At 41.7% G+C, this 15,462-nt stretch overlaps 2 protein-coding genes across 2 annotated transcripts in view; one reads left to right on the top strand and one right to left on the bottom strand.

Annotated features, from left to right (window-relative positions):
- col10a1a (collagen, type X, alpha 1a) overlaps window positions 1-3,387 on the top strand; it is a 4,714-nt gene extending 1,327 nt beyond the window's left edge. The window contains exon 3 of the mRNA XM_008399762.1: window positions 926-3,387. Coding sequence (XP_008397984.1) covers window positions 926-2,760 — 1,835 coding nt within the window. The 3' untranslated portion in view covers window positions 2,761-3,387. The remainder of the gene's footprint in view (window positions 1-925) is intronic.
- A 5,626-nt stretch (window positions 3,388-9,013) lies between these two features.
- Window positions 9,014-11,920, bottom strand: marcksb (myristoylated alanine-rich protein kinase C substrate b). Its single transcript, XM_008399761.2, has 2 exons — window positions 11,556-11,920; window positions 9,014-10,613 (listed from the first exon to the last, which is right to left on the bottom strand). The coding sequence occupies exons 1-2, from the start codon at window positions 11,649-11,651 to the stop codon at window positions 10,050-10,052; spliced, it is 660 nt and encodes a 219-aa protein (XP_008397983.1). The 5' UTR covers window positions 11,652-11,920; the 3' UTR covers window positions 9,014-10,049.
- Between the last annotated feature and the right edge of the window lie 3,542 nt (window positions 11,921-15,462).

The raw sequence follows: 15,462 nt of genomic DNA, 5'->3' as shown, positions 1-15,462 counted from the left end.
TCATTTTTATGGGTTTTTTTTTGTTTTTTTTGTTTGTTTTTTTGCGAGATTGCTGCATCTTTACATGAACGATAGAATCTAGCTTCCTATGTATGGTTGCAAGCCGAGAATAGGATCTGATGAGTTTTCCAGACTAGTCACAAAGAAACAAACACAAAACAAGTCCACCACCTTAAAATATAAATGTTTATATATTTATATATTTTTAGGTCTTTCCAAAAAGGCACTGCAAATATTCCATGTTGCATTTCTGCGAGTAAACACCCCCTGTTTTTATGTCCAGAAATGAGCTGTTTGTAGATTATTTTTGGTTTCGACACAGGCAATTAGAGCCCAGTGAGCCAGTGGTATGGTTTTTGCCTGGGTGTGCCTGCTTAACACAAAACTCAAGACATCTGGTTTTGCTTTATCCAAACTGGGCCAGAATTAGCCAGAGAGTATCGCAGGGAGAGCAAGAAAAAGAGAGAGAAAGCTGAGGAGAGAGAGAGTGAGAGAGAGAGAGAGAGAGAGAGAGAGAGAGAGAGAGAGAGGGATGTTTTCACTCAAACACGTGACCACAATGGGAAAGAATAGAACGAGTGCATCTCATTTAGACCCAATCAGATATAAAACCTATTATGTCTTTTAGATGGATTTATTTGCACTTTATTTTTGTGAAAGTTGGATCAAGAACTCTTCTAATAGCTCCATTTTAAAATGAATTTCAATCAGTTACATTCCAACACAAATGTAATATATTAAAATCATGTCACTGAATGGGACCAGTTGAGAACATGAACCAAACATTTTATATATTTTGTTTGTTTGTTTGTTTGTTTGTTTGTTTGTTTGAACATCCATAATGGTGACTCAACACAACCCAATTCAATGGTTTTTGACTGTTTTGGTTTTGGTACTCATGATGATCCCTCTTTCTCTCTCACAGTGGTATCAGTGGCAGGTGAGCCTGGTCCTCCAGGTGAGCCTGGCCCCGAGGGACCTCAAGGCCCAGCTGGCCCCCCAGGTCAGGATGGCGTAGGTTATTCTGGACCTCAAGGGCCCCCTGGACCTCCTGGACAGCCTGGCCGCTCCATCGCTGGCAAACCTGGAACTCCAGGTGGACCTGGCAAACCTGGCATCCCTGGAGCACCTGGTGAGAGAGGAGACACCGGAGCCACTGGCCTTCAGGGACCAAGGGGAGTTCCTGGCTCTCCTGGAAGCCCAGGACCTGCTGGTCTGTCTGCAACTGGCAAACCGGGACCTTCTGGCCTTCCTGGAGCAATGGGACCAAGAGGAGAGCCTGGTTTGAAAGGACATCCAGGTATTCCTGGACTTCCTGGGTCTAAGGGTGATAGAGGGATTGGAGCTCCTGGACCTCAAGGTGAAACAGGACCTCAGGGACCTATGGGTCCAACTGGAGCAACCGGTGCACCCGGAATCGGAAGGCCAGGCAAACCAGGTGCCAATGGTGAGCCAGGAAAGTCAGGTAGCCCAGGTAGAGATGGTGCCACTGGCCCCATGGGACCACAGGGACCCAAAGGACACACTGGTGCCCCAGGTGTAGGTCTTCCAGGTAAATCAGGTGAGAATGGTGCCCCCGGTTTGCCTGGCTCTGTTGGGCCTAAGGGTCATCAGGGACCTGCTGGAGCTCCTGGTGCCCCTGGAGTTCCAGGATATGGAAAGCCAGGTGCAAATGGTGAGAAGGGAGAGAGAGGAGCCCCAGGTAGCCCAGGTGCCACAGGTGCAAAGGGAGAGCAGGGCCCAACAGGTTATACTGGGGCTACTGGTGTCACTGGCTCAATGGGTCCAGCTGGACCTCAAGGTGAAAGAGGTTTCCCTGGAGCCACTGGTCCCACTGGTCTTAAAGGTGACACAGGTCCATCTGGACCTCAGGGACCTAAAGGACACAAGGGAGATCAGGGAGCACAGGGTTTCCAAGGCAAGCAAGGTTATCCAGGGGCAGCTGGTCCTCCTGGACCCAGAGGGGCCACTGGACCTGCAGGTGACAAAGGTGATGGCGGTGCCCCAGGTACCCCAGGTGCTCCAGGTATCCCAGGGCCTGCTGGACCCAAAGGACACACTGGTCGCCCTGGTGAGCCAGGTGCCTCTGGATCTGATGGATCTCCAGGTCCCAGAGGACCTACTGGACCACAAGGACCCTCTGGTGCTACTGGCGCTAAGGGACACCCAGGTCTCCCTGGACCTCCTGGTCCTGCTGGTTTGGCTGCAAAGGGTGTTTCTGGACCTCAGGGTCCTGCTGGTCAACCCGGTGAGCCCGGAGCTGATGGAGAGCCCGGCCCCGCTGGCCCTCCTGGCCCCCCTGGACCTCCTGGTGAGGTTGTCTTCGAGAAGGGCATGGGACTGAGTGAGGTTATGGTCAAGTCCCCCATGTCTGCATTCACTGCAGTTCTGGCCACTCCCTACCCTGCTGCTGGCACTCCCATCAAGTTTGACCAGATTGTTTACAATGCTGAGAATCACTATGACCCTGAGTCAGGCATCTTCACCTGCCAGGTTCCTGGAGTTTACTACTTCTCCTACAGCATCCATGTCAATGGAGCTCATGCCCTGGTGGCCCTGTACAAGAACGGCCAGCCAATCATGTTCACTTATGATGAGTACAACAAGGGTTTCCTGGACCAGATGTCTGGTAGCGCTGTCCTCTTGCTCGATGAGCAGGACACAGTCTACGTCCAGATCCCTGACGAAGAGGCCAACGGTGTCTTTGCTGCAGAGAATGTCCACTGCTCTTTCTCTGGATTCCTCATTGCCTCAACGTGATACGTTGGCGCAGAAGTTTCCAAAAAGCCAACCAACTAATTTTGCAATCTATTTCTCAAAGTAAAACTCCCTGTTCATTTACCGCAACCCAACAGACAGGCAGTGCAACCTTCCTGAGGAATAGTAGCATCTTAACTTGAAAACTACAAGAAATGGGTGCTTAAAAGAAGGAAAACTAATTTATGAAAACAGTTGATTTAAGGAGGGAGAAAGCAATACACAATGTTCCAGTGATGTTTTGTAATGTAAACAGCATGTGAAATCGAGGTGTTATAACTGTGTTGTGTCTAAAATTTGTAATTTTTTTTCCACACACTGCTCCTTTTATACTGTCTTAAACTGATGTCTTTGAACTTAATGTCTGTCTTTTTTGTTTTTGTACAATCTTTTTTTTTTCTTTTTTTTTTCTTTGGGCATGAAAGGGAACAACAATCTTATCAAAGTACATTAATTCTTCTCTGCACAACATGTTTGTGACTAAATGTGACTTGAATATATTGTGAAATATGGTGATCAAATTGACTTTTGTTTCTAAACACAAACTGTTTCTGCAGCAACATTGTTATAACCCTTGACATGCATTGTGTCATGTAAAACGAGACCAAAAATAAATAACGTCTTACTGAATCTTTTGCCTCAGACTCATTTTTATGGCAGCATTTCGCTTAATAAATATTATTTATGTCTACTAAAACCTTCAGTAAAACACTATTAATATGGTAAATATACAGAAAATTGTAATCACGATGTACATTTCCCTAAGTGGAAAAACTAGAATCAGCCTCAATTCAGACTTCAAGATAAGACTCCACAACCAGTGGCAAAGCCTTTTCTTCACGCTGAGGGACCAAACCTCATCTAAAACATCAGAGACTACCACCAGATTCATGGAGGGGTGAGAGTGGGATGGTCTCCCCATTGAACACTTGTGACATAGGTTGGAATGTGCTGTTTGTGCCAGATTGACAAATGCAAACACATTGGTTGATGTGTGCCAAATGCTGGTTGAAGAAGAGAATATCTTTCCGGCTGCAGCGTGTGAACAACCTGGAAACAGGCATGAGGATGAGATACTGAGCTGTGATTGTTGTGCACAGTTCCTTCACACACACCACTGAGGCCACTTTAAAGGGTTATTCACTTAGCAACATGTTTTGTTTCACCAAACTTCAATCTTTTAATGACACCAAGCAAGAATCACAGTTTAGAATCGACTTCTGATGACAGGCTCTTTGCATTGGATCTAATTTAGGTGCAGGATTAGGAGTAAAGGGGGCTAACAACAAATACACATCATATTTTTAACATTTGCATTCAGCTTTCTTCCACTTTACACTTTTGTGGAATCAGGTATTTGTTTACCACCTAAATCACAATGAAATTCATTGAAGGATTTGGTTTTGATGTGAAAGTAAGCTGAAGCGGTTTCAAGTGTGTGAAAACTTTTGCAAGGTCTGCAGTGGGTAAATGACTCAGGACAGCTGCTGTGCTGACAACCTTCTAAAAAGAGAATGTCATATTTACAATATAATAGATATGGAAGACTAATTTGCATTTCAACTCACTCCACTCTAAGTACATATAAAAAAGCTTTAAAGGGAATTATGGGTCATATAACTGTGAATTTTACTGCTTGTTAAAGATTTCCCAAGTTATCCCTGGCCTTCATGGTTATTTCTGTTGCCGACGCGTGACGGTTCTTGATTTAGAGCTGTGTGAAGGATCAAAGATCACAAGTGTGCAGCATAAATATGCAGCCTCACCCTGTATGCAGTGGAGGTCCTCTGCATTCCTTTAAGTGATTTAATGATTAGCACTGCAGTGAAAGGCATGTGCATATCTCATCAAATCTGTTTTTAAAAAACATGATCAATGCACATATAATTGTCCCCAAACAACTTGACTACTAACAAATGTATGCTTTGTTTATATTTATTGTGATATGGATTAAGCGTGTAAGAATTAGGAGAACATAAACTCTGTTTGATTGGCTTCCTCAAGCTACTAGCTGCATCTGAAATAATTTATAGAAAACCCTCACCAAGTTAGGTTTTTTGGCAAATTTCAAAACTGTTCATGCACCAAAAACACATATTAAAACAAAAAACAAAAAAACTAATGTTTGTATTTTTATCCATGCCAAGACATACACAACTATTGAACCAAAGAGTTGTGTATAATTTTCTCACAGGTGGAATGTACTAATAAGCCAAATTTGTTTGGTGATTTTGTTCTGTGAGGAGAATAAATCAAACTGGGACTTTTCGGGTTTAGTGATGCTTTTGGGTTGTTTTGCTTCCTAACTCTAGAGGCCTGCAGTGAGTGGAGGCCTTACATCAATCCAGGATGATTCACTTAAGCATCCTGGAAATCCTGGGAGAAAATGTCCTGCTGCCTGTAAAAAAGCTGAAGCTTGGGATTTGTTGGCCCTTCAAGGAGAACAATAATCCCAAGCGCATCTCAATGTCCACATTTTCAGAGAAAGTCCTGAAAGACTTAATGGTCAAGCTTTCGGAAGATTTTAAAATAGGTGCTTGTAGGCCACAAATGGATAAATATTACAGGCCTTTTTCCACAGGAAGTTTGTTATTATTTGTTAGCGGAAGCTGCGACTTGTGTCTGGCTTTGCTTCACATTTGTATCAGGCTATAATCATTAAAAATGTACATTTACAAAGTGTTATCTATGTTAAATATGTTTTTATGAACAGGTAGAATAATTTTAAGACAGCAGTGTGCAACAAAAGTTCATTTTTGGACATGTAGAAGTGAACGATACAATAAGCAAAATTAAAATCTGAATCCTAATAAAGTGCAGACTGGCTTTAAACCTTATCTCAAGGTTTTCGACTCTGTCGCTTAAAGCTTTAAAAAAAAAGCAGCTTTACCGTGGAAGTCACAGTGAGTGTTGACCTAAAAATAGTTAGGGTGTGGAATAAGGGAGCAGGAAAGGTTGTTTGGTAAGGCAGCAGCTGTTTGATCTTTCTTTGGTGAGAGGGCGAGACAGTGGTTAGGTGAGAGGCCCAGGGCAGAGAGAGCAGAGTGGAAGAGCTGCTTTAAAGAGACTGCTGAGGGTTGCCATCCACCGGCTGTGACACTCAAAGACACCATTGGCTTGGAGGATAAAGACGGACAGACGGAAACGTAGATGCACCACTTCCTGTGTTGACTCAATTAACCAAAAGGACTTCTGCTTTCACCTGACATCTCAAAAATATTCATGTGTGTTTTGTTTTTTCTTTTAGAATAAAAGAAGAGAAATAGCAGCTTCCAGGATGGAGGATGATGTATGGGCGTGATGAGATATTTCAGCGGTGAGGCACGCTAGGGGTCTAAACCGGGCAACAAATACCTCACCAACTTAACCGAGCTGAACGAGAAAACCAGGAAGCAGAAATAGAAATATTATGTGTAAAGCACGCCCTTCTTGTGGTGGCCAGAGCTGCAACACAGAGTAGAACTGGGTGCAAAGCAAATAGATGGTTCGCAGTGTACATGGACACAGTTGTGGACTGTGAAAACCACCCTGGAGAAGTCTGTGGCAGTCTTCTAAACTTTTAAAATAAGTCGGGTGTTTTTACAGGGTTTGAGGTTTGGTAGGAAGAATACCAATGTGTCAGTTGCCTGCTGTGAATATAGTTTCTAGCCAACTTCGAATGCCTTCCACACACACCAAGCCCTAATTTTGAAGGTCATTAAACAGAAGCCATACGGCCATTAAACAGAAGCCATTAAAAATAATTTAAACTGTAATCAAGCATAATAGTTTGTTATTAGCCGGTAGATCCCATACACCACACGATAGGATTTCTAAGAGATTTGCATTTGTATTGTAGTGTATAAAAATGCCTCAGATTCACTAACACTTTTTCCCCAACTTAAATTATTAATTTAAATTATCCTTTAATGTGCTCTTCACTTAAAGTATCTAGCTTTGCCTGAGCACAGTGCCAAAACTAAACAAGCAGCCTGAGCTTCTTAACTGAGGCAGTCGACTTAAAAGCTCATCTTATCTTTGGTTCTTTGGAAGAAAGTTCTTTACATCCTGCCTTGTTAGAATAACTTTTAAAAAAAAGATTTAAAAGAGATTTAACGTTGATAAATCGTGAGCGCGCTTTATAACTGTGACTGTTTTGGTACCAAAAACCAGGCTGAAGGTCAGAGGAGATCGGGCCTTTTCTGTTGTGGCTCTAAGATTGTGAAACAATTTGAATATTAGGCAAGCTTCTTCTCTGGTTTTATCTATGTCTCTCTTAAAAGCACTTGTTTTCAGTGTTTTTTGTTTTGTTTTGACCTTTATTGAACAGTGGACAGAAAGGAAAGTTGGTTATGAGAGAGGGGGACGACATGTGGCAAAGGCTTCTGTATAAGGTTTGCCCCTTTACCCCTGCACCCCTTCAGTGGCTTTTGACACGTAAGTTGGTTAGTTGTTTTCTGTTTCATAATTCTGTTGGTTTTTTGTTTGTTTGTTTGTTTGTTTGTTTGTTTGTTTGTTTGTTTGTTTTTAGTACATCTTACACTGTTTTTAATGTTTTTATTTTTTATTATTGGTTTTATCTGTCCCTACTGTTTGGCACTTTGGGTAAATATGTGCTTTGGGTGTTTTTAAAATGTCTTTTATATTTTAAAAAAACGGAGTGGAATAGGATGGAATCTAATTGTGTTTAATGTTCGTGACAATTTTTATTTGTTTTGTTTTGTCTTTTTTTATGTGTTTGCTAAAGGTCACTTAGTGACATTCTTTCAGTGTCACACAATTCTGAAAGCCTGTTTTTAGGTGTGACCTGTGACAGGCAAAACCGCTGTTGGGACCAAAGCCGACTGTGACACCACAGGGATTCAGATGTCCAAAGTTGGTTCCCTGAAAACAACAACAGCAATCCCTGGTGGTTCTGGAGCCAAAAGCTGGTGAATCCAGGTAGTTATAAGACCTTTGAATTCCTCCTTCCCGTTTCTATTCCCACACAGATTGAGGGAAATATTAGGGATCAGAATTAGCTTACACCTAGCCTGGTAAAAACCAACCCGTTGTACCACACAATGCTTCATCCAAAGGATCTGGACTCTCAGAAACAATTGCTTTCTGGAGACATGACCTGTGTTGAGATTTAAATTTTATCCAAACTCTAATGTTTGCCTGTGATGGATGTAATGCACCAGTTTGACGATAAGAAGCTTACCGGAAATTGCCTGAGCTGTAAGCAACTATCCTCCTCTGTGAAGAGAGAAGTACCGGTCAGAACGAGGAGGCTGTTAATGCTAATTCAATATTTGGAAGCGAGGCCGACGCGGACTGAACAGCTTCGTTCACTTCCTTCGGTGCTGTTGTGACAACTGCAGTCAGACTACAGTTCTAAAACAGCGCAGAAAATGGAAGTCATTGTTCTCAACTTCTCTGTTTGCTGATTGGCCTGGTCAAAAATCAACCGGAGACAATCCGAGTCAAGGGGAGAAAGCCCACTGCGCTGAAAGCGAGAATTGTTTTCAAGCGGAACTGCGTGGGAAGGCAATGGCCAGGCTAGGTTAGACCATAAATTAGTGGAATTTATGAAGTTTTGTGGTTTTTGTCTTTGTTCATTATGTGAGCTTCTACCTACTTAAATCATGTGACTTAAACCAGTTTTTCCTCAGTCAGCCCCAGCCAGATTCTTCTCCATTTGCAGATACTGCACGGCTATTTCACCATTTTTGGAACTTGAGCAGAGATTGTAGTCCTGGGTTTGATTCCCAGTCATAGGCTAATTGATGAATGTCTTCTCCATCTCATTTCCTGTTCAATAAAAAGGTACATAGTGTGAAAAGAATTTAACCAATTTGATACAGAGAATAAATACTTTCAAAAATGTAAAAAATTCTAAGTTGTTAGAATTTTAGTCAATTTAGTTTGATTACTGGGAATTTAAGTGTTAACTCTGTAAAATCACATTTCACTTTCGCAGTTTAACTAATTATGAACCAGCATGTTACTTAAAAGTAAAAATAAAATAAAAAATCCAATTAAAGCCATAGTACTTGTGTAGCAACCACATTGACTAGATTAGAAAAGTCAATAATTGTGTTTGCTTAACTACATTAGATTTGAAGCTGTTTAAATGTTCCAAATAAAATCTCCCTACAAGTCTTAAGGCGTCCACAAGAGGGAGCAGTTGAGTAAATGTTAATGTCCATTCAGGTTGTTGCCGAGGGCCTCCCACCCCTCACCCTCCACCCCTACGTTCTCTGTAGTGCATTATGTGAAAAAGAAAAGCTCACAGTGCCAATTCACACTTCATCGCTTTATTCTTCAGAATTCACAGGAAACAAACTCAACACCTTGTTACCAGTTTTTGCAGGCAATGTTACATTCCATACTGAAAAAAATGTGAGCCTCGTTATATACAGAAAGAGAAGCCGGTAGAGGACAGCGTCTAAAATCCTGACTTTGTGTGCTTTTGACTTGTGGATTCAGAGTGGTGTTGTAGTCATCACAGCTTAATGCAAAAGTCTGCTTAAAACATCTCCCAATTTTATTCAATCTTACAAATGGTGAAAAAAAAGAAAAGAAAAAGACAAAAGAAAAACTTCATTTACAATGGGTAATCAGTTAAAAACTTCAGTCATTAGGTACATCTCAGCCATAAAACCAGTAATATCAAAGTCTATACAACGTGCATTACTACAGAATTTTGAAACAGTGGTATCTAATGGAAAGTGGTGAGCACCAATCATCGTTTTGACGGCTAAATCTATTTCAGGAATGGTTCGTGTTCACAGGAGCGTTGAGCTTAGAGAGTTGTAAACAACTGTACACTGCAATGACAACTTAAGACTCGCTTAAGGACCTCCCCTTTAAATATCACAATGTGTCAGATCTTGCAGAGACAGCTTGAGCTGCTACATCCAATTGCCCAGCACCAAATACTTTGATTAAATATATGGAGAAAAAAAAGATTCAGTAATGTTGTGATGGTATTACCTTAAAAAAAAAAAAAAAAAAAAACGTAAGAAAAATCCACTCACATTTTGCACTATCACACTCACCCATGTTACAAATGCAAGCACCAAAAAGCAGCGAGGAGCATCACTCTCTGCTGCACCTCCTGTCCATCACTGCTCTGGACTTTGCAGTCATTATGGATGAGATGGTTGCAGAGTAGTAAACATATACAAAACAAACAAAAGAAAAGAAAAGAGAAAATTAACAAAAAGAAAAACAAATTCCCTGGTTTTAGACAAGTCCTCGTGTTCCTTCAGACAGGCTACATCGTCTCCTTCATTCCGGTGCGTCGTTCAGCGAGGGGGTGGGGGGGTTTACTCAGCGGCAGCGGCGGCCTCCGGACTGGCTGCCGTCTCTGGCTCAGTTGGAGAAACTTTGGCCGGCTTCTCTTCTCCTTCGGCTGCTTGCTCTGCCTTCGGCTCATCCGCCTTCACCTCTTCGGCTGCAGTCTCCTTGACTTCCCCTCCGCTCGCCTCAGCCGGCTCGGTCTCCTCTGCGGGGGCCTCGGTGGACTTCTCGCCTTCGGTCGGTTCTGCCGCAGCTGCCGCCCCCTCCTCGGTTGCCTCTTCGGACTCCTTCTTGGTCTTTTTGAAGGAGAAGCCACTGAGCTTGAAGGAGGGCTTCTTGAAGGAGAACCGCTTTTTCTTCTGCTTGCCGTCCTCGCTGGTGGACGGGGTACCTTCCTCTGGCTTGGCAGAGGTCTCCCCGTTTGTGGTGGATGCCTCCTTGTCTCCTTGGGCCTCTGCGTCCTCTATTTTCTCACCTTCTTCTTTTGGCACCTCCTCAGTGGGAGTGCTTCCATTGGCCTGCACGTCGGCTTTGTTGGCATCCTCTGCAGCAGGAGAGGCATCTCCGTTGGTCTTGGCGTGGCCGTTCTCCTAGAAAGAAGTCAAAAAGGTCCAAATCATTGCGTTATTTAAGAGTATTTTAGACTGTATTGATGTTAGTGAAGATACCAGAAAACCTCTTTGTAAAAATCTTGAACACCGCTGGATTGAAACCAAATTCCAAAACTAGAAGTATTCAAAAGAAACTACCCACAGTGCCCACCAAAAGAAAAAGAAAATTGCATAGACATCTGTTACTAGGAGAATGACGACACATGTCTGGCTTTAAGCAGTAGGCTCGGGTTTTTAAACTGCAATAAAGCCGGGACCCCACTAGAGGGCGTTCAGTCTGTAGAAACAACATAGGAATTTGAGATAAAAAAATAAATAAATAAAATTTCTACCATAAACCAGCTAAATCGATATGCATTAACCAAATCTTTGAGCGCTCCATACATTTCAACCTTAATGCTATTAGAATTTATTAAGTCTATGAGGTTCACTTATGCAAAAACACGTTTCTTTTCTTGAACCTGGCAACAAAGGCGTGGTACCGTTTTTTAAAATGGCCATGCCACGGTGAGGGGCGACCACAAACCCCTGCTGCACACAGTCCCACAAAAACAGAAAAGCCAGACTTTAAATTATCCACTCAAACTACGCAAAACCTCCAACTCTTAACAAACCTGACTTCTGCACATTTAAAGAAAAGACAAAAAATCAAAACGCGTTCAAAGCTGCAGAGGGTGATGACTTTTAGAACCAATTAAAAAGCATCCCGATTAAATTCCAGTTCTGGAACGGTTTTGTAAAATAACCAAACAGCAGCATGGAGAATATAAGCGCATGTGGCCACTTTCCCTGAATGCCGGTGAGCGTGGGGATGCGCTACGGGGGAACATGGAGCACGCCATTGACGCAACACATTGCTAAATTGAGGCGAAATTCCGTGTGGGCAATTAAGAATTTAATAATGCAAGAAGGCTTATTTACCTGTCCGTTCGCCTTCGACGCAACAGCTGCTCCTTCTGCGGGCTTTTCCACCGCGGCTTCGTCTTTTCCAGCGGTTTTGGAGATTTGCGCTCCCATGCTTTTTGTTCCAACAAAGGAACCCAACCGATCAAATGAATGAACAAAGACCGCAAGCTTCCTCCCGAAACAAAATTTAAGGCACGCCGCTTTGCCTTCTTTGCGCGAAACAAACGGAGAAATAAGCCTGAAATCCAAAATAAAAAAAATGAGACCGCAATGAGAGTAATGAGCACTTGGGGGGGAGAAAATGTAACGAAGGCGCAAAAGAAATCCGGTTTTTTTTTTTTTTTTTTTTTTTTTAGAGCAGAGTTTGTAGATGGGGAGAAATTGGCCCCGCCGCAAATGAGATGCGGAGTACAACGCCCAAGTCCGCTGATGAATGGGCGCTGGGGCTGTGACGACAAAAACCCCCGGCGTCTCCGCCAATCACGAGTCTGGAACGTAAAGCGGAGGGGGAGGTCGTGGAGCAGAGGGACGTGCAGCGGGGAGGGGGACGCGGACAATGGGAGAGACACAACAACATGGCCTACAACTTTGTGGATCCACGTTAGAGCAGGGAGACAGGATCATTTTCCACTGGGCTCTTTACGCTGCGCATTTGATGTGGAGGCTGATTTGGAAACGTAGCAAGGTCATGTAGTGATATTTTAGGGAACGCAGCTGTTTTTTGTTTTTGTTTTGTTTTGTTTTTTTACCGATATTTTTTCCCCCTCTGCAGGGAAGCAACAAATTCTCTGTTTTTTTGTTGTTGTTGTTGTTTTTACATTTTATTTGAGCTGATCCTATTGAGGATGTTTTTGTTTTTTTTTATCTTTTTTTTATTTATATTTTTTTAAAGATTGGATAGTCGTTAGACAAACAGATACAATCAATATATCTTTTTACATATAGAGTTTTTTTTCCTCACCGTCTGACAATAAATCAGACTAAACATCTTTTTTAAATTATTATTCATATTTTTTAAATGCCAACAAATTTCACGAGATAGCTGTTTGATTTGCTTACTTCATTAGTCAGAAGTTTGGGGAGCAATTTGGAGAAGCTGGTGATTATGTCGTGACTTTTGTGAACATTTTTAAATGAATAAGTGCGAAAATTGGTATGTATTTTTAGGCGACAAATTATATTTATTCCTTTTCAGACAGGTAATTACTTCAACAACAAAAAATAACAACAGAACAGGCATGGATACAGTTTGCAAATGCATTCATGATGATAGTTCTTAAAATAAGTCATCATGTGGTCTGATCAAACTAGAATTTAAGTGTTTGGTCATAATGACCACTGTCATATTTGGAGGGGGAAAGAGGAAGCCTGCAAGCCTGAAAAAACATCCCAACTGGAAATTATGAGTCTAGAGTCATCTTATTATGGGGGAGTTTTGATGCTTTGGTGCGCTCCACAAAATAAAATGGATGGTATCATGAGGAAGGAGAATTATTTTTGAAATACTAAAGCTGCATCAACCAGGAAGTAAAAGCGTGGCCATCAGATTTTCCAAATGGAAAATGTGGAAAATGATCATTTGCTACAAAGTGACTTACAGACATCAAAGTCAATGTTTTGGAGTAGCCATCAAAAGAATTTGATCTCAGTTCTATAGAAAACTATATAAATTAGTTCTACCTAAGCAAAATGTTTCTTCTGCTTCTAAGTCATGTTATTGAGTTTGACGGAGAATCTTAAAGGGGGCAGGGAGGCTTTCTTAGATCATTAAAAATGATAAGTGGGTAAAGGTGAAAAAAAAAAAAATCAATGGAGAGACATACAAACAAACTGGTCCGAAATCAGATGAATCACCCGTTTTCAGAACCTCCGTCTTTAAATGTAATTTTATCCACTTCCAGCCATTCACTTTGGTGGACTAATAGTAAATGTTACACCAATGTAGAAAGCAACGCAGAGCTTAATTATCCAATCCAGAGCTCCCATTTTATTTAGAATGGAAGCTTCATTGTCTCTCAATTTGAATTGTTATGTGTCAAAACAACATCATTGTGTTTAGGTGGCTGCCGCCTGTCTGCTGCTATGTTATCAGGGTCCCCTCATGACATATGCCCCTCTGAGTAAACAGACCTCCCCTGTAACTATAAGCCCCTGCACCCATAACATCCCTCGTCGCTCCTCTTGCATAATAGTGTCTTGTCTGCGTGTTGCAGCTGGAGCATCCCAGTGACCCAGATATAATGAGACTTTATGGCTCTGCTGTCTGCTCCGCCAGCCTGCAGCGCTCCAGCTTCACCAGCAGCAACAAATCTTTCCTCTCTTTCCCTCTCTCTCTCTCTCTCTCTGCCATCACTGCCTGACCCACATCTCCATGGTTACCGGTCCAAAATGGCTGCGAGGAAGAAGCAGAGCGCTGGCTGACAAGGTGCTTTAGCGACTGTGACCTCTGGTTGCGGAGGAGCGGGCGTGAGAGTGAAGTCGAGACTGCACAGCGAACACACGCCGCAGACCGAGGATTAAGGGTGACTTCTTTCACCCCCACTTCTCTACTCCCGCTAACTAGGCCACGTTCATTGTTGCCATATTCTGATGACATGCAAAGCTGTAATTATGATAAGGAGCAGCAAAGAATATGTAAACCTAGAGACAAAGGCAGTGGGGCACGGACTGTTTTCAAACAACAACAAAAAGATTAAACATTTAGCGCACCAAACTGAGAGTTCTTAAATGAACACAGGAATGTTCACATTTTATGTATTTCAAACCAATCAGGTTTTTTTTAAAGAGCCACAGACCTAAAAAAAAATTAAAAAATGGGGCAGGTTGAGGACACAAAGTCAAGCAGAAAGAGCAGCAAAGCTCAAAGTTGTAATCTGAAAATAAAATAATCCAAATCAAATTATGAGGTGAATGTTAAGGTCTGTGTTTTGAATACCAGGTATCTAAGCCACTTAATTCTGAAACTGATTACATTATGTGTCTTTTAAGAGGATAAAATTATCTCTGTACACAAAAGGTGATCTTTTGTTGTATCTGAACAAAACACCCCATTTAGCAGACATTATAATTTGAGTCAGAATAATGAACAATATTTTAAACCCATCAAGCTGATTTCCGAAAACCTGAAGGTTGATGCATCTCTCTGTGTTTTGTTTTTTGGATTTTCCTCCCCCTTTTGCTAGTAGTTTTCATGAAAACATAAAATCTGATCTTTCACACGCATTTCACCAAGGCCCTTCAAAATGTACATAAGGGCACGTTGAATAAAACAAACTCTTGTCCTGCACTGACTGTCCAAAATCCTCAAATGAATTTCATTGTTCGTTTCACTTTGTGGGCATGAGGTGCTATTCCACACATTTTGTTCTTTGTTTCACACCAAACACACCTGGAATGTGTGTTGCTAAAAAGCTCAATGTTTATAATTGCTGTTTTGAAAAGGGATTATTGGTCTAACTTTTAATTTGGCGAGATTTTGACAGTAGCCAAAATCCGCCTTATTAAGAAAAACAAACGTAAGACATTAAATTGCTCATTCTCTTGTCTTCTACTTCATACGAAGAAACATTATTATTTAGTAATCCTAAGATTCCACTTTTTTTGCTGTTTTTTTTTTTTTTTTTACCTGTGAGCTTTAGATTTGTTTGCCTCCCTTTGCATCCTGGTATTTGAGTGTGGTGACTAGATAAGCTATGAGTGTTTGAAAGTTTTCCCGAGGATTTAGAGTTTCACAATTCTTTTCACATTGTGTAATTTATTTTTTCTATGATTGCACTTATGAAAGCAGTTTGAAAATGCTTGGTGTTGCTTTAGATTACATCCACAGTTGTGTCTCATTTTAACAATTCAAATGTTTCGAATTAGCCTTTCAGAAACTCACAAAGCCTTTCCCAGATTGTATAGAGGTATAGAGATTTCAGGG

The sequence above is a fragment of the Poecilia reticulata genome, linkage group LG22, assembly GCF_000633615.1.
Source record: "Poecilia reticulata strain Guanapo linkage group LG22, Guppy_female_1.0+MT, whole genome shotgun sequence".
Taxonomy (NCBI): domain Eukaryota; kingdom Metazoa; phylum Chordata; class Actinopteri; order Cyprinodontiformes; family Poeciliidae; genus Poecilia; species Poecilia reticulata.
This window is presented reverse-complemented; position numbering and strand designations above follow the sequence as displayed.

Bases quoted from the DNA above. Each gene is read 5' to 3' on its own strand.
- marcksb (XM_008399761.2), bottom strand. From the start codon at position 11,651: ATGGGAGCGCAAATCTCCAAAACCGCTGGAAAAGACGAAGCCGCGGTG. The intron at 10,614-11,555 runs GTAAATAAGCCT...ACTTCTTTCTAG, and splicing joins CGTCGAAGGCGAACGGACAG to GAGAACGGCCACGCCAAGAC.